Raw genomic sequence first — 19,368 nt, 5'->3', positions numbered from 1 at the left:
TTTTATGTGATATTTATTTATGTATTAATTAAAACAAGAGTATTCATGCAGTCTGTCACAAGTTATTAATGTATAAACTTATATATGCATATGTCGTTAATAAAATACAAAGTCTGCCACATAATTCATCTGTTTTTATTCGATATTTATTTATTTATTAATTAAAACAAAAGTACTCATGCAGTCTATCACAAGTTCTTAATGTATAAACTTATATACGTATGTTGTTAATAAAATACAAAGTCTGCCACATAATTCATCTGTTTTTATTCGATATATATTTATTTATTAATTAAAACAAGAGTATTCATGCAGTCTGTCACAAGTTCTTAATGTATAAACTTATATACGTATGTTGTTAATAAAATACAAAGTCTGCCACATAATTCATCTGTTTTTATTCGATATTTATTTATTTATTAATTAAAACAAAAGTACTCATGCAGTCTGTTACAAGTTCTTAATGTATAAACTTATATACGTATGTTGTTAATAAAATACAAAGTCCGCCACATAATTCATCTGTTTTTATTCGATATATATTTATTTATTAATTAAAACAAAAGTACTCATGCAGTCTGTCACAAGCTCTCACTGTATGAACTTATATACATATATTGTTAATAAAATGTTTAATTAGCATATCTATTTAATTCGATAAGTAAAAGGAAGTGTGTGACCCACTGGTGGTACATGATTTGACCTCAAACCCCCTGGTGCTAAAACGCCCAAGTTTGTCGTCGAATAGTTCCTATCGTCCACGCTAGATGGATTTCTCGACAAACTTGGACGTTTTAACACCAGAGGGTTTGAGGTCCGTAAATAAGCGCCATCTAGCGTTGAAAATACCGAATTATTCGACGACAAACTTGGGCGTTTTAGCACCAGGGGGTTTGAGGTCCGTAAATAAGCGCCATCTAGCGTTGAAAATACCGAATTATTCGACGACAAACTTGGGCGTTTTAGCACCAGGGGGTTTGAGGTCTAAAAAATGAGCGCCATCTAGCGTTGAAAATACCGAACTATCCCTCTACAAACTGGCGGTTCTTTCCGCGGCGGTCCGAAATTACTTTTATTTCTATCGACTCTTTGACTACTTCAAGCTCTTATAATCTCACGTCATCGACTGATTTGTTAATTATAAATGATACAATAGATTTACAGAAGCTTACTAACAATAGATATTATAGACAGAAATAAAAATGACGAATGTTTCGTTGAAAGAAGCTATATTAAAAAAATGTAGGAAGAAGGTTCCTATGGAATCGTATTACGAAGAAGAAATGGAGGAGGAAGATAGTGTGGAAATGGATAAGTTTGAAGGCACCGAGGATGAGTTAATATTTCCACCTATTCTCGCGGAAGAACGTCGCGAATATAGTACTAAGGAAGAATTTATTTATCTGCTTTATAACGACATGCTGAAATATTTTATAAAGAAGTAATTCCAATCACTGTTCCACTTTGAATTAATTACTCGATACTGTAATAAATCGAAAGATTATAATTCTATGTAATGTAGGTGGGATGGAAAATTTGCAACAGAAAAGTCTGCGAAGAAATTCAACGCTGATTCTGGAGAAGAGTCTGACGAGGACGAAGACGCTGAAGAAATTCAAGATGGCGAAAGTACGAATAAACTGAGAAGAATAAAGAGCGAATTTAAAACAGGTTTAAAACTACCATGGAAATTAACATTACCGGATGAGATTGCAAACATAACGTTTATTAATAATAATACATACCGTGGTTACATTAGTAGGAAAATGATGGAAGGCAAAGGCCTCTATAGATGGTCTAATGGCGCCCAATACAAAGTAATCTTCAGTTCCCAACTTCCAATATTTCTATCAATTTTACAAATTTCTTTCAGTTCTTTGTACTGTAAAAAAATAAAATAAACTGAATATTTGCTTCTTTTCCAACCACATTGCGTTTATTCTCACGTTCCTCCATCCCCCTATTAATCTCTCTCTCTTTATATCTTGTTATTTCATAAGAAATAAAAGTTTAATAATTTCTCGAGGGGGAATTCGAGCAAAATCTCATGCATGGAAGAGGTTTATTAGAGTGGAATAATAATTGTTGGTACGAGGGTGACTTCGCGAACGGTTATCGCCATGGTAGGGGACTTTTGGTGAATGGAGACAATCGTTTCATGTATACTGGCCAGTGGGATACAGGTTGCAGACATGGAAAAGGGTAAGAGTCAATAGACAGCGGATCTTAATGCAAATTCGTATTTTTATTAACAAAATTAATGAAATGGGAACTTTATAGAGGGTTGTCTCGACTCCTAAATACAGAGTGTTAGGCCATGCCTGGGAAAAATTTTAATGCGAGATTCCAGAGGCCAAAATAAGACGAAAATCAAGGATAGTAATTTTTTAATCGAGGCTTCGTTAAAAAGTTATTAACGTTTAAAGTCGCGAGAGCCACTGTGATGCACACGCAGCTGTTCACAGATCAACTTTAAACGTTAATAACTTTTTAACGAAGCCTCGATCAACAAATTGGTATTCTTGATTTTCGTCTTATTTTGGCCCCTAGAATCTCCCATTAAAATTTTTCCCAGGATTTTCAGGATTTCCCAGGATTATAATCACGAATTTTATACAAATGATGATACATTTAAGTTACTGTCGATTCGGTGATAATGATTCGTACGACGGCGATTGGGTAATGGAGAAAATGTCAGGTGTTGGACTACGAATTTACTCGAGTGGATCTCGTTACGTTGGCCAATGGAAAAACGGACTCCGACATGGTGTTGGAACCATGGTTTGGACCAATGGGGATGTTTATCGTGGAGAGTGGAAATGTGGTGCAATGAATGGGTTCGTTCGTCTTTAATTATACGATGATTAACCAAAAGAAAGTAGTTAATATTTCCTCCTTATTTGTGTCTCTAAAATATTTACAGTTACGGAGAATACGTATGGGGAGGATTTTTTAATAAGACTTTCACTTGGCCACAAGAGGCTGTTTATATGGGTTATTGGCGCCATGGAATGCGCCACGGAAAAGGTAGATGTTTCTATTTGTTTTATAATATAACAATCGTGACGAGATTCTTGTTGTAGGAGAATTAAAATTGAAATCAGTGGGCGGGGCTAAATATTCCGGGTACTGGAAGGATAATAAAAAGCATGGTCCTGGAATTATAATTGGTAAACGCCGTTTTATATTATTTAATACTAAAACCAGCGACGAATTACGAGCCCATTAGTTGTGAGGCCAGAAAACCCCCCTAAAACTAGTCCAATTTTCAAACGGCTATAATTCCTACAATAGTGAATATATTTCAATGAAACTTTTTTCTGAAGTAGAGCTCATGGGTACCTACAAAAAAGTATTAGACAACTTTTCTGTAGAGCGTCGAACAAATTTATTAAAAATGAAAAATGAATGTTGAAGAAAAATCGACCCCTTTTTCGACAAAATTAAAAAACTTCAAATCGTTTTGGAAAAATTATTTTCGGTTGTGGAAGTCAATTACAATAATTTTTGGTGAATAGACATACCCCCGAAATCCTAACCATTTTCGAGAAAAAAATTCGAGTAGGTGTCAAGTAGTTGGAAAAATTAAAAAATTTCAAATCGTTCTGGAAAAATTATTTTCAATTGCAGGGGTTAATTAGAATCATTTTTGATCATTAGACATACCCCCGAATTCCTACGCATTCTCAATTTTTAAAGAAAATATTAATGTATCGAAATTATTAAAATATTATTAAATATTCGTATCATTTTTCATCTGCAGGGAATAATGGGGAGAAGTTTGAAGCTGACCCCTTATTTTTAAACGATATTTTGGTTTCATTCGACACCGCGAATGGTACTTTAAAAGATCAATTAGAAACCAAAGAAACAAGTGCGTGTGTACGCACACTAAAAGAAATCGAACCATTGTAAGTTTTATTTTAAAATTATTTATTTCATATTAATTCGATTCTTTTATTTGCAGACTTCCTGATAAACCAACTAAATTACAAAAAGCTTCGATAACCACCGTTTTAAAACCAGAACAGTCGCCATCTTTGTCTTACTATCTGAATCGTTTATTAGACCCAAAGCGTTTGGAACCACATTTCGTATCCTCGGTTCCATCTGGAAAATGTTACACTTGCGAGAACCAATCTTGTTCCTGTTTGAAACCACTAAATATATCGAAATTTGTTATAAACAAAGTTACAAGCGATGAAAAAACTGTCACAAACAGTATAAACGATTTGGAATCAAACTGGGAGTACGAACAGCGATGGGTGTATAATTGTTTAACGTTGCACATGTCTCGTTTGCGACAAATTTACAAAGATTACGCCAAATTGTTTGCAACATCGCCGCCACAGTGCAGTCTCACGATGAGCAGGCTGTGTCTATGGCAATTATGGCGAGACTGCGGTATTAACAAAAGAGGATTAAGTTTGATCGAGATTGATAATTATATTGGTAAATGTAAATTGCAATTAATCGGATGAGCAATGAAAATTTGTTATAGAATATGCTTCTGTGGGCCTTAGAATGATTTTTAAATATTATTTATTGTGAGAGTATTAATGATTCTAGCAAAAAATGAATCCACGTTTGTAAAAGACCGCCATCATCCGTTTGAGAAGATTGAAATTTGGCAATTTTTACACGCGTTACTGGAAGTCTCTTGGCATTTATATACAAAATGCAATGACATAGAACTCCAGGAAATGAATGGAAAACTCGCTGGCGGTTTGCATAGATTATTGATAAACGACATATATCCGCACGTTGGAAACCATATTGGTACGACAATAATTTAAACTCTACATAATTTTCAAGTTCTGCATAAAAGAAACCATATTAAAATTTTTTATTACATCGAGAATTTCGATTCGTAATTTTCAATCTATTAACATACGTACTGTTGATAAACCTTTTTGATTATAGGTAGTTTATGTCGTGAATACCAGGATTTATTACCCATGCATTGTGTATTTAAATTGTACCAGAACGTTGGATATCCATGTTCCGCAAAAGATCTTCTTCGAGCTACCTGTGTTGCAAAAGGTACACTGATTTGTAATAATATTACAAAAGTTATGAAATCTTTGGGAAATGTATTTATTCATTTATTATCATTTTCCCCATTCGTCCATGGGGGAAATTTGAATGGGAGATTCTAGAGGCCAAAATAAGACGAAAATGAAGAATAGTAATTTTTCAATTGAGGCTTCGTTTAAAAGTTATTAACGTTTAAAGTCGCGTTGTGAAACAGCTGCGTGCGCGCGACGGCGGTTCTCATTCAGCTTTTTGAGTGAACTTTAAGCGTTAATAACTGTTAAACGAAGCCTTAATTAAAAAATTACTATTCTTGATTTTCGTCTTATTTTGACTCCTAGAATCACTACGAAAATAATGTTAAATATTAATTTGATTAAATGATTGAAATTGAAACAAGACATACAACTTTAAAGTAGTTTATTGATGAACAATTATGTTTGTACATTTTACAATATGCACGCAGAGTCTGTTTAAGACCTACTTTATATAATAATGGTATTTTTACATTAAAATGTATAACTATTTTAATGATGTATGTAGATACACCAGGTCAACAATCTTCCTCGAAGAGTATTGCAAGTGTTGAATATTTTTCGGAGGGAATTAATGCGGTGACGATAGGTGAGAAAGTTAGTTACCTGTTGAAAGTCGACGAAATATTTCCAACATCGCGTGGCGTGGTCGAAATGTCGAGAAAGTGTGAAAACAATCTGCGTACGTACAATAATTTCATCCTATACTTCCGTAAATTGTTTAAATTGTTTCTTTCCGTAACAAAACAACACATATTACAGTCCATGGATTGATAGTCTTTAAACAATTGGGGGCTGTGAAGATGATAGAAATCATAACATTAACATGTCCTGGAATTAAAGATTCAAATATAATTATCAACATGGACTACGAGGTATGTAGAACTTTACTATTAAAGTGCTGAATTAAAATGAAATTTTGAGAAATACCTTCGAATTTTAAAAATAATAGTTGAAAATGAAAATTATACAAAACCTCTTTAAATGTTGATTTTTACATATGATTATAGAAGTACAATGCAAATATTAGACAAATGTTTTATCTGAATCAATAATATTTAATCCTCTAGCTACTATCCGCCACCAAAATGGCTTCCCTGTAAATCATTTTGTGTGACGCCACTAGAGGATTAATAAAATTGACTAAGCAATTAATAATCTAACAATTGAAAGTAGATAACAACTAATGATCGTTTAAAATAATTGTAAAAAATCATTAGATTTAACTATTTCTCATCTAGGTAAATACAATTACATTTACAAAGACTGATTTTTATGTAGTGATTGTAATATCGGTAAATCTAAGAAAATAGCCTCAAAGATTTACCGGTAATTCGCCTCCTTTTTACCGATAATTATATAAATTAAGTATAATAATAGAGTACGTGTATGCATTTTATATTTTCCTTGCACACGTAAAAAAAATACGATAAATGTTAGCATAAACAAAAATCGTATGCCTATAATTTGCTAATTCATATATGTACGTATTTTGTGTTACATAATTTTATATTTCATGTTCAGAATAGTTTTATTTCTATGTATTTCTTATTATTCTTATTTAGTATTTAATAAACCGTTTTCTTTACAATATTTATTTTTATATTTACAATACCATAAAAAATGTCGATAAATTATCGGTAAACCGGTTCCGGTCGATAACTTTACCGAATTACCGGTAAATGGAGAACGTCGGTAAATTTACAATCCCTAATTGCATGTAATATGCATAATTTACAGTATATAAATGATAATTGTTGCAGCTGACGTTTCTTGAATTTTATGAAATAATACTACAAGCAACAAACCAATTACTTTCATTAAAGAAAAAGACTGAAAAAGAAATCACAGTAAAAATGGACAACCTATGAGCTTTCTAACTTAAAATGCAGAACTTTAAGGTAATGTTTTGTTTAGTAATGTAACTTATTAATACTGAAAACTGGTTTTATTGCTACAACATACTGACGTTGGTCAAATTCTATTTTATGTCCTAAATATTTAGAACAATTGTGATTCTCTTAAATCTACTGAATAATTCACTTTGAAAAAAAAAAGGTTTCGTTAATTGCACAAACGAGAAAAATGTTATTAAATTAAAAGAATTTAAGTATTAAATATTATACTAGAATTACATTGACATGTGTATTTTACTTTAAACACGAACAAAAAACAAAGGGTACAACGTAACTTTACAAGGACGATGAGTAAAATAACTTAAAGTTCATTAGTTCCCTCGTCAGAGAATATTCTTCGATTTTCCGAATGAAAAAATGCATCCGTGAGTGCATCGTTCTATTTGTATCACATACTTTTCGTGCACATGGAACCTAACAAATTTCAAATCATATACGATAAATAAATGTTAACCCTAGGCCCGTTATTTTACCTCGAAAATATACACATTTCGTAACGGTCTGTAGGATTACTTTTAAACAACACTTAATTTTTCAAATAAAAATACATACATTCATATACATGAACATCTCGATCTACTACTATACAGGGTGTTCGACCACCGCTGGGAGAAATTTTAATGGGAGATTCTGGGGGTCAAAATAAGACGAAAATCAAGAATAGTAATTTTTTAATTAGGGCTTCGTTTAACAGTTATTAACGTTTAATGTTCCTGTAAGACTGCAATCTGCGAACTGCTAGTGGTCTCTCATGCTGAGTGAGAACCACTGTCGTGCGCACACAGCTGTGCGCAGATTGCCATTCTACAGGTGAAACTTTAAACGTTAATAACTTTTTAACGAAGCCTCAATCAACAAATTGGTATTCTTGATTTTCGTCTCATTTTGGCCTCTAGAAGGTTCCATTAAAATTTTTCGCAGGGTTGGCAGAACACACTGGGAACACACTGCCTCTCCAAGAGAGAGACAAACTAGCATGGCGTAGAAGTAGGATTCGTTTTTGGTGTAATTTATAATTGGGTAAGTAACCCTGAACATTTATGTTTCGACCGTAGTAAACAAATTAGCATATTCAAAGTACTCGAAAATCGCGAAATACCAAAAACGGAGCTTGTAAGATAAAAATTACAGAAGTCAAACAAACGTACGTGACTGGTGTATTACGGTGTGACTCAAACTCGAACTACTTTCATTTAACACTTGAAAAAGATAAAATGAACTTATCACGTAATAAATATGATTAAATGAACTTGTATTTAAAAAAATCCAACGGCGAAAGTAATTGAACGAAACGTATACAAGTGCGTTGAATTTTGCAACAGGTACAGGTAGGAAATTGATTCGTCAAACATTTTAAACTTGAGGAAATGCGTGGCAGTCGGCTCTCGTTGCGGCCACGGATGGAACGATTCAGTCTTAAGCGGACAGTAGCAAAAATTTGTGTCGCTGGATCGGATCCAGAACGCGTTGTCACGTTAACAATGTAGTAAAACTTGATTGATCTTCTTTGTACGTATAGCTCGATACGTTCTCGTAAAAATCCCGGGGCTCAAAAAGACAAAGGAACGACAGGAAAGCGACTAGGTCGCTCATAAGGTGTAATTCTGCTTAAGAGGTTAGACGACTGCAAAAACCTGAAATAAAGCGTTTTTTTGGATGGAGGATGAATGATATTCAAGAATGTTATTAACCATGTCGTTAAGTGTTAAAAAGGAAATATTTATTCAAAAATAGCGCAAAATAACGACGCTGGAGCCATTTTCACGAGGCCTCAAACTCAACACGCCTCGCGAGAATGGCTCCAGCGTCATTTTGCACTATTTTTGAACAAATATTTCTTTTTAATAACATTCTTGTATATTATTATCGTCCAACCAAAAAAAACTCGCAAAAACCGCTTTATTTCAGGTTTTTAGAGTGGTCCTACCCCTTAAAAAACAATAAGTACGCGTTACTTCTGTTCCGTCGCATCATCGTCGACGAAGACGCTTTGATGACAGATCTAGAAGTATCGCGTTAGTATTGAACGGCTTAAGCCGACTTAAAAATATCTATAAGTAATTCTAAAATATAAACTATTTACCAATGTATGTAACTACGATACAAGACAGTGCAACACGCTCATATGACAATAAAGCGCGTGGCACTATTAGAATCCTCGATAGCAAGTATCTCTTTTGTTCAGTCCGCCGATGTTGAAATTAAAAATAACTCAACATTTATTTTCCTTAAAGAATAAAATAAAATAACCACACATCCCCGCGGAAATATGCCCGACTTTTTGTATGAATGAAGATAATTTATTTTCAACCACAATACGCACAAAAGATACCAAAAGATGCAATATATCGAATACGAAAGGAATATACATCGCGAATGTACAATACCATTTAAATTTGATTCGTTTCTTAAATTATGTTCATCATTCTGGTATCCAAGTTCGATACGTTTTTCGTTATTACTTTCTATTATTTCACTTACAAATGTGTGCCTTTTTTGGTATAAACTCGATATAATGACAATGAAATTGTAAAAAATCATATTATTAATAAATCGACCGTAGAAAACATTTTTTATAGAAGTATCTACAATTGCCATTCGAATCATTCGACATACAGGACACCTTAGATTAAGTAACTTCAATGCTACCGAGCGATTGTTACACTTTACGGGATTTAATTGGTTATAAAGATACAATGTTGAGTGAACTAATTTCTTTAAAATGCAACTGATACACGAACAGAAAGTCTCTTTATAAAATTCGATCGAATAATGATGGATAGTACGATTATTAGAACAGATGCAGCGCATAATGAGCCCCAGGACGTACAATATCTCTCACGTGAGTAAAGTGTCGTCTAATTCTTCTATTTTGCCTTCAGGCTGAGAAAGAACCTTACGTAATACTTTACTGACTACATCTGATAATGATTCTCTTGCACCGACATCCAAGAACGCCATGCAACGCTGAAAAATATAAATTTAAAAAGTAAATAAAAATACATCGTTTCGAATTATTTTTTATAATTACAATTAATACAAAAGACGCAACTTACCAAATGTTCATCTTCACCTTGCCTCAATCTAAGTACTGCTATAAGAGCAAGTTCGCTGTTTGCTTTCACATAACCATTTTTCTCTTTTGTTCCGTTCACTAACATAGGTAAAAGCGATTTAAGTAATTCTGGTGACATCTTTCCAGGTGGTATATTACGAGCCAAATGTATGCAAACTCTAGCCAATAACTGTTTTACGTCGTTGCTGTTATTGTTCATTGACTAAAAAAAGAAATTAATAATCCGTAAAAAAAAAGGATTTCATGAATTCGGAATTCGTGTATTTCTCGAAGTATTCTTACCCTCACGAATGGAGATAAGATTTGTTGAGGTATAGGTTCTCCTTCATTCATAAGATATTGAAATAAATAACCACAAGCTCGTACGCCATTCATTACTATTTGTACTCGATCTGCTGCTAAATATGAAAGTATTACCGCGATAACACGATCCTTCTCTTTATTATTATATACTGTTTTTGGAGATTCCTTTAGCGTTACGAATAACGCTGCGGAACGTCCATGTCTGAGCATCCAATCAACATTAGTATCAATACCTAGAAACGTTTAAAATCTCCGTGATATGAAATACTACAAAGGTATATTATGAATAAACTCAACATTTTCATTCTCAGATAAATAATGCAATATGAAATTTTGCTATAATCTTCAATATATAAGAAACTTACACAACAAGTGATCATTAAACGCAATGGCGAGTTGGTCTGGACTAAGCCATCGTACGAGTGCTCCAAAACAACCAGCTACAGCGTTTCTTGTAACGTCTTCTGGATGACTGAGCATACTACTTAAAGTAACAAATACTTGCTTTTTCATTGGCTCTGTCATTTTGTCGCCAGCAGGCGTGAGTACACCTCGCAAAGCTTGTAACATTGTTTCCCTGGATAAAGTATTTTTACCTTAAGAATTTCTGTAAGGAACACCTATACAACATATAAAAAGAAACAAATAACTCAACAAACCTAATAGCTGGATCGTCACCGGTCTTTATGCCAGTATGAAGTTCTGTGAACAATGGATCAACACGTGTATGAATTATAATAAGGTTACTTAAAGCATAAGCGGCTTTTAATCTCACTTGTCTGTTACTATCGTTTAGAGCTCTCAAGAAAGTGGTTTGTAGTTGTGGTAAAAATTGCTTTAACATGACTCCAACCTACCGAAAATGTACGATTTTTAATTTTTTATATTCTCTCACATTTCGTTTATATTGCTTTGACGGTTCAACTCACTTTGCCAAGTAAAATAGCAAGCGTTTCTAAAACTGCTGCTTTAACGCTCCAATTAAACCGATCTCCAAGAATTCGAATCAGCGGTCCAGTAATATGCACCACACTGGGTTGTAACGCTGTCGCGCTGGTTAATTTTATAACTTCCCCTAATCCTTGAGCTGCTTGCTCTTTCGCTTCAGGCAAACCATTTAATATGGCTTCCCTGAATATTGGAAGAATCGGTGTAATACCCTTTGGTAAACAAAATCCAGGCAATAATTCTTGCCCCTTTAAATCGGATACTGCAAATCTAACAGCTTGTCTAATATCTTGTACATGCGCGATCTGTTGCTCGGACGCTAAAGTCTGATAATAAAAATAAAGTATATTTAAATGCAAGATAATGCAATAACATGACGTGGCGTTAATGCATATGGACAATAATCTCACCTTAGTAACAGCTGTAAGCGCTTCCCAACTCATTTGTAGCACATCCTTATCGTCATCCATAAATAAGTGAATGAGTCCTCGTAATAACTGTGGAACATATTGCCCATAATCGGCACGAGTATCTCGACAGAAGGCACATAGCAAAGTTGCTGCGCTTCGTCGTTTGGATGGATCCTCTGCCCTTGTAGCCTCCATTAGTTGATCCATGACTGTTCTGACGCCAACCTCGTCAGCAACAGATAAAATAACAGCTTGACAGTATTCCAACTCTTGAACTTCGTTTGGTGTTCCTTGAGCACTAGAGAGAGCAGTCAATAACGCTGGTAGGATTTTGTGAAGGAACCTTGTTAATGCTTCGCCCGCGACACTCGCTAGGATCGACAATGCTTTCGTATTGACGGGGGGTGTGGTTAACTGAGGTACTAGATACGGCAGAACAACTCTAGATTTAATCGCCATTACTTGACGCAAACCGTCTAAAGTATTCTCTGCTTCTGCCTGATCTGGCGAGTTCAACTGCGTTAACATCGCTGGCAGTATGTCATCTAGCGCTCTGACTCCTACAGTCGAATGTAAACCATCGAAAGTTTTTGCTGCTGCTTGGCGAACCTCTGGTAACGGGTCACACAATGCTTTTCTGGAACCAAGTGAGATCTTATCGTTCTTTTTTTATCACTGATTTAAATTATCAATGTAATATGTACTTGTTCCACGTAAAAAAACTCACCTTACTGTCGGGACTAAACTGATAACAAATGTTAACACCATATCCTTATTTGTACTCGCCATAATTTCTGACAACCCAATACATACACCTTGACGTTGATCAGCCTGGTCACTTTGTAGACCTTTCTCCAAAATTGGTATAATTTCTGGCAACACTCTTTCGCCTAATTTTCTAACGAGATCTCCTAAGGTTCGCGCTGCCACTTGTCTTTTATCGTAACTTGTACTAGCTAAACAACCTAGCAAAAGAGTAAATAGTGTAGGTAATATTTCTCTTAATGTTCTCGGAGTATTCGTTACGACAACCTTCCACACATGAAGGGCAGCCTGACGCACCATCAACGCAACGTCTGATCTGCCCATATATAATCCAGCTAAAACGCGATTTCGTCTTTCAGCACCGAGAGCATTAATAATGGCATAGTGTGACTGTTCGGTTCCAAAGTTATCGTCTTCGCTTGCCGTCTCTGTTGACATTTTTCCAGAAACACCCGAAATTCGATATAATAAATCTCCAAGTAATTGTACCGACGAATACCTAATACGCCAATTATCATCGAAAAGACCCTTCTCCAGTTCTGGTAACAATAACATTATTGCAGAGTCAGCGTAAAGAGTAACGATACGCTGGCCTGCTCTGAGCGCTGTCTCGCGCACGTATTCGTTCTCATCGGCCAGAGCTTTCAAAATAGGATTGATAATTTGTCCAATGTAAGGTGTAAATTCTGTGGTGAATGCGCTTGGCATATAAATGAACATCATGATATAACCATCTTTAACATGCGGAGCTATATCCGTCCTTTCAGCTGTACTGATAATTTCGGGCATAAGTTTATGAAGCTTTTCAACGCCAAGGCCCCTCACAACTTCTGAAAGACCCTGTGCAGCTCCCGATCGATCAACACTGCTTGTTTCAGACGTGAGCGTTTGCATCAACCAAGGAAGCAAATCCTCGAAACTGGATTCACCCATTCCTCGCACCATGGCACCTAAAGCTCTTGCAGACACGCTTCGTACTTCCGGTACAGGATCTAACAAACTCGTTTTCAAGCCAGGAATAATAGTTGGCAAATACGGAGTTAGATCCTTCTGATCGGTCAAAGAATACATATTGCCAATAATTTGAGCAGCCATTTTTCTCGTTTCCGTTGAGCGATCTAAAAATGCCCTTTGCACCACAGGCATAATAAGAGCTAACGATGGAGCATCGATAAAATGTACGAATTGCGTGTCCAACAAAGTTTGAAGACAAGTGGCAGTCTTATGGGACGGGTCTTGTAAAGCTTTCAACAGAACTGGTACGATAGCTTGAATCTCTGGATTACGAATCACGCTTCCAATAACTTTTAGAGCCTCAGCGCCAGCCTCTTGAACTTTAGTGTGCGAATCGCTAAGTACTTCAATGAGTTTTGGAACTATGCTTGGTAAACAACTGCTTAGTTGTTTCGGTGCGCAGTATGCCATTGCACCTAACAATTCGACAGATCCTAAAGAACAAAAGGATTTTATATAGAATACAGTTCACGTTTCGAATAATATCAACAACTTGCAGACCACTTACCGGTCTTGGTTCTCCACGAGTCCTCCTCTAGCGCTGCTAACAAACTAGGAAGAACAAGTTTCACTCCATGAGCAGAGAGTTTACTCATGACTACGCGAGCTGTATCATCGGTGGCCGCTCTAACATATTGATTCGGATCCCCGAAACAAAGCAACAGATGCGGTAACACGTGAACGATGTAGGGTTCGAACAACCTACCAAGCATCGTGCATAACATTTCAAAGGCAAACAATGCTCCTTCTCGATGCCTATAGTTTTTCTTATCCTGAATGGCATTAGTTAATGTGGTCATGATATCAAGTTGCTTTAGAGCGAGTATTCCCATACCCTTGATTATACCTGCTAGCCCGTAAGCCGCGCCTTTACGATCCCCGTACTTGTCTGACTTTAACAACTGATCCATTAAATTGTCTACAATTTTTGGAGCATCCTCCTTAATAGAAGGTACAAGATGCGGCAGACAATTGGCTACAGCCTCCTGTACTTGTTGGGATGGAGTGGACAGAGCGGTGATCAAACGCATAACTATCGGTTTAATACGTGGATCATCCTTGTCCAAGTGCCTTGCCAGGGATCCCATAAGGATAACCACCGACTGCTTGATCGAATCGAAACTGCCGATCTTTGGAGCTTTGTCCATGAAATCCTCGAATACAGGTAACAAAGAAGTTATATTTATTTTGCCATGAAGATCGACAACGGCCACAGCAGCGGTTAACATTTCGGTGCGCACAGCTTGATTCCTGTCCCCCAGACCGGTGGAAACGAAGAACTGCACAAGTTTAAGTACCGTTTCAGCAGTAAGAAGAGGCGCCATTTGAGCCAATGCAAGCGCAACACCTCGTCGCAGACCCCATGTGTCGATGGGCTGCTCGACCACGCGACCAAAATCGTTTAATTTCGGTGGGATCATAGTTAATTTTTCCTGGTAGAGCTGCAACAAACGATCCAGAACTCCTGACACCAAATGCGGAACGTTAGTCAAACACTGTGCCAAGGCACAAGCAACGGCTTGCTGTACAGATTCTACAGGATGTGCAATGTCTTGAATAAGTTCATCGGAAAGAACGTCCGCCTGTGCTACCAACTCTGCTGCATTCCATAATTCGTTGGCCAAAATTTTATTTTCATCGCAAACATCGAACCTGGCGATCCATATTCTCCTAATGAGGTGTAACATTTGAATAGGATCCTCTTTCTGAGATGGAAAGGCTTGTCTTACGACTATCAATGCCCTTAGGGCCGCGTCTCTTATCGTGGGTAAAGAATTTTGCAAAGCACCGATCAAAGAATCTATATCTGCGCTAGTTGCTAGCGCAGTATTTGGTTGACCACTGCCGGACTGAGAGACATCTAAAAAAGTTGCAATCGCATGCGTTTGTACCCTTCCAGTTGTAATTTCCATCAACTCTATTAACAGATCGAACATATGTTTACGCGGAAGAAATCGGGGATGTCTTAGATCTCTTAAATCAGAAGTGCCTCTTTGCTTAGCATGCTCCTGTATTATCTGCAACCCTTGCACGATCATACTATCGTCCTTACATAATAATACAGTTTTCTTAATGAATGGGAAAATATAACAAAAAGCAGGCGCTGTGAATAATACTTTTTGTTTTATCGTAGTTGTATGTAAAAGATTTAATGTTCTTTTCACAGCGACATGAACTTTTTCTTCTTCCCAATCTGGATCTAAATCGCACTGTGGGTTTAATTGTCGCAGCGTAACGTGTGCCACCAGATCATTTAAAATTGGATTGTTACCTAATTTCACAACATTTTTCAAGCTAATAAAAAGATCAGACATTGCTGGAGCAGCTAATGGCGATCCCAAATTTTTCAAGATTGGGGGTAGAAGATCTTTCAAGTAAAAGGAAAGTTCTTGACGATTGCCACGCGCTGAACACGTGATCAGAGACACTGCATCGTCAATTCTGCATTTCAATTCGATCAGTCTTTTACGAATTGCAGCTTCTTTTGCGATTTGTGCCTTAAGGATTTCTTCTTGTTTAGGTGTTAATTTCGGTTCTTTTATTTTTCCTTCCTTCTTTTTCTTTTCATACAATTCGCGTCTCAGTTGAAGCTCTTCTTGCTGTTCCTTGAACGAATACGCCTTGCTCTCTCTTTTCATATTCATCGAATTGAGAATATCGTTTTCGTCGTTTGCGCGCAGTACACTTTTATTGTACAACTCTCCTTCCGGGGTAAGATAAGTAAAATATTCATCTTTAGTGACTTTTAAAATTTCTGGATCATTAAGTTTACTCGTAACATTCGATATTATTGCAGATAATATAATATCCGGTATTATCGATACTACTCTCGTCAGGGCATTCTCGTAGCTAGCAGTGAGCTTATAATTTTGTATAAGCATTTTTTTAATTTCGTTATTGTAAGAACATAAAAAATCTTTCGGTACTAGATTATAGTTCTTTGCAATTTTGAACCATAAGTTTGGCATTGCTTTATAGATTGCAGGATGATGAGCTGGTATTAACGCGTCTCTTGTCATTTGCATAGCTGGTAATTCAAACAAAAAGGAACCCGAACAAATAGCAAGTAAACCATCCGCGAGACACCTGCCAGTTATTTCTCCGGTAGAAGAATCTTCCTTATTTTCTTTATCAGATTCAGATTTAATTTTAACATTTTCTAAAAATTTATTGAATTCCCTTAGCAGTTCTTGCGCAGGTGCATACGTACTCAAACCAGTTACAATCTTTTTAACAAATGGAAAACAGCACTTTCTTATGTTAGCTTTTGGAGCTGTTGCACATATTATGATTGCTCTATGAACACCATTCAAAGCTTTTTCATTTAATTTATCAGAAAATTCTGTGATAAGTTTTTCACAAAGCAACATAAGATGATATAAAATATCGTCTCCGCATGTTGTCAGAAATTTTTCGGAGAAAAATATTTGATCATCGATTGCATTCCACAGTATAGTTTGTTTTTCGTTTTCTACTTGATTGGCAAGAACGAACTTCAGTAACAAGTAAGCAGCTACCAAACCTTCTGTTACTGCGCTTGGTTGCGTACATTGCTGCACAGCTCTAGTTATTGCTTGCACGAGCAATGGTGTTATTGTACTAGAATAAGAAACTACTGGCGCAGAAAAAAAAAGTTTAATATAAGCAGTGCGCACCGCGGGTGTCGACGTCTTGGCGACCATACCCTCTTTAAACGCATCTATTACACTTTCTGGAACACTTTTTGCAAACTTGTTAGACCATAAGGCCATCATTTCAAGAGCATGAATCAATGTTTTCTCGTGAACTTCAGTTTCTAAAACTTTGATAAAATGTTCACAAGCGGTTTCCGCCAATCTTTGAACACTGCTGCCCGAAGCTGCATTATAACTAAGATTACCAGCCCCTTGCAAAACAGAAATTTTGTAAGTTACAACCGTAAGTTTTCCTTCTGATCCATGAAATACAGCAAACACAGATGACAACAAGTTTTCCAAAGCAGTAGCGTCTGAACATTGCAGAGCGAGCCTACGGCAAGCTCCGATAGCCTCGTTTCTAACTAAGTCCTCCTTGGAATGCAAATTCGCAAATAATCCTTTACTTATGTCTTGGCTGTACTGACTTAAATCGAGACTTAAACCACTTAAGATATGACCAACAGATTCAATAATTATTTCTGGATTCCTTAACATTGCTTTTTGCAAAGCTGGCAATAACTGATTTTTAAATTCGTCGTGAGATATTCTACGTAGAAGAGGTACAGCAGTGTGAACTACATAAAGATCTGGTTTCTTTTTGCAACTAATAGTCACCTTTATAAAAACATCTATAATGTTTGCCTATAAGAAAGAAAACAAATTTTTGTTTTGTAATCTTTCTATAGTGGTGCCCACTTAAGTGACCGCATTTTTGCCCACTTAAATGACCGCATTTTTGCCCACTTAAATGACCGCATTTTTGCCCACTGAAGTGTCCGCGCTCGGGAGCGGCCACGGTCGTTTAAGTGGGTAAAAATGCGGTCGCTTATGTGGGCACTACTGTATATGGTAGACGAGCTGTATGTTAATATAATATTTAAAATTGATTTACCTTTAATTTCCCCACCAACTCAGTTTTTTTTGCATTCACCAAGTATTTAGTAAGTAAACTCGCAAGAATAATTATACCGTTTCCAACTTCCAATTTAATCAGCGCATCTAGATATGCGGTTTCAATGTCTTTAACGTTTGACCACTGATGCGCTAACAATACATACACTTTTTCTGCCAGTTTCTTATCCATGGTTGCCAATGCTGCTGCACTTAGATTTGCTTGTACTTCGACGAGTTTTGGTAATTCTATGATATCTGCATTGTTTTTAGATCCGTATAGAATAATTAAAGTCGACCATTTCAATGCAAGGTATGCAGTTACAGCAGTGTTCAAACTGTAAAATAGCATTTTAAGGACTGTTTAATAAGCGTCAATGTATTATTTAGCACGTTCGTCACCCGTATTTGGGCTACCGCTCCACGGAAGTATACTCGTCATCTAGGTATGGGTGACGCGGCGACGAACGTGTTAAAATTCAAAGTTTTCAACATGAATACGTTTGGTGAAATATTTATAAAAAATACACACGTAGGAACTATATTCTTATGCCACAAAGCTTGTTCTACAATGACATTTGTCATGTGTTTTACAGTAGCATCTGGTTGTTTCTTCAACAATTCCACAATTAGATTTTTCACGTATGATTGGGAGGCTGTATCCTTATATCGATGTAAAGTAAGAGATATGGTTTTACAAATTCCATTGACAATCTTCTCGTTGATGCCTAAAATATGAAAACAATATTTTTTTATCGAATACTATATGTTCTAATATTTAATAGTTGTTTATTTTTTATGTATAATCTAACAAATTTGTTACAGTAAAAAATACTTTATACGGTTACAGAATGTAAAAAACCAAGGAATACAAAAATTATGTACTAAAATAACGTATAATTTTTAAATATTGCAACTAAAAAGGAATATTGTACGTTTATTACAATTTAATTTCGATTGTAACACGTAAGATTCTTTCTCCTAATATTAGTAATTTATATTTACGGAAGATAACCGAATCTTCCTCTTTCAATGGCAAGTATTTTTGATCTACAATATCAGTTCTTATCGAAAATAAATCTATTATCATTCCTTACCAGGATTTGACAACACATTGACGACATTTTGTAGAATCTCTCGCCGCTCGTTTTTACTGGCGGTTTGAACTCGATTTGGCAGATCTTTTAATGCTTTCGTTAACTGTAACAAAATCACTTATCAATAGTCAGTAATTATTAAATAATAATACGATTTCTCAACTTCCACGTGACAGACTCACCTCAACATCCGCCATATTTC

At 35.9% G+C, this 19,368-nt stretch overlaps 2 protein-coding genes across 2 annotated transcripts; one reads left to right on the top strand and one right to left on the bottom strand.

Moving 5' to 3' along the window:
• The first annotated feature begins 1,259 nt into the window (after positions 1–1,259).
• On the top strand, positions 1,260–6,124 carry LOC143349576 (uncharacterized). Its single transcript, XM_076780920.1, has 13 exons — positions 1,260–1,441; positions 1,523–1,817; positions 2,027–2,202; positions 2,637–2,837; positions 2,924–3,027; positions 3,084–3,170; positions 3,764–3,911; positions 3,968–4,452; positions 4,570–4,779; positions 4,924–5,043; positions 5,578–5,751; positions 5,832–5,944; positions 6,080–6,124. Exons 1-13 carry the CDS (start codon positions 1,260–1,262, stop codon positions 6,122–6,124), a joined length of 2,340 nt encoding a protein of 779 aa, XP_076637035.1.
• A 3,139-nt stretch (positions 6,125–9,263) lies between these two features.
• L(3)80fj (lethal (3) 80Fj) lies at positions 9,264–19,363 on the bottom strand. The gene is made up of 13 exons (XM_076780500.1): positions 19,349–19,363; positions 19,167–19,269; positions 18,602–18,797; positions 18,071–18,407; positions 14,010–17,820; positions 12,450–13,935; positions 11,723–12,359; positions 11,294–11,638; positions 11,024–11,217; positions 10,730–10,941; positions 10,344–10,597; positions 10,042–10,263; positions 9,264–9,952 (listed from the first exon to the last, which is right to left on the bottom strand). Exons 1-13 carry the CDS (start codon positions 19,361–19,363, stop codon positions 9,824–9,826), a joined length of 7,941 nt encoding a protein of 2,646 aa, XP_076636615.1. The 3' UTR covers positions 9,264–9,823.
• Between the last annotated feature and the right edge of the window lie 5 nt (positions 19,364–19,368).

This window comes from Colletes latitarsis, chromosome 13 (genome assembly GCF_051014445.1).
Source record: "Colletes latitarsis isolate SP2378_abdomen chromosome 13, iyColLati1, whole genome shotgun sequence".
NCBI lineage: Eukaryota > Metazoa > Arthropoda > Insecta > Hymenoptera > Colletidae > Colletes > Colletes latitarsis.
This window is presented reverse-complemented; position numbering and strand designations above follow the sequence as displayed.

Excerpts from the sequence above, each read along its gene's own strand:
- LOC143349576 (XM_076780920.1), top strand. The coding sequence starts at position 1,260 with ATGGAATCGTATTACGAAGAAGAAATGGAGGAGGAAGATAGTGTGGAA. Across the intron at positions 2,838-2,923 it reads AAATGTGGTGCAATGAATGG|TTACGGAGAATACGTATGGG; the intron begins GTTCGTTCGTCT and ends AAATATTTACAG. Across the intron at positions 4,780-4,923 it reads GCACGTTGGAAACCATATTG|GTAGTTTATGTCGTGAATAC; the intron begins GTACGACAATAA and ends TTTTGATTATAG.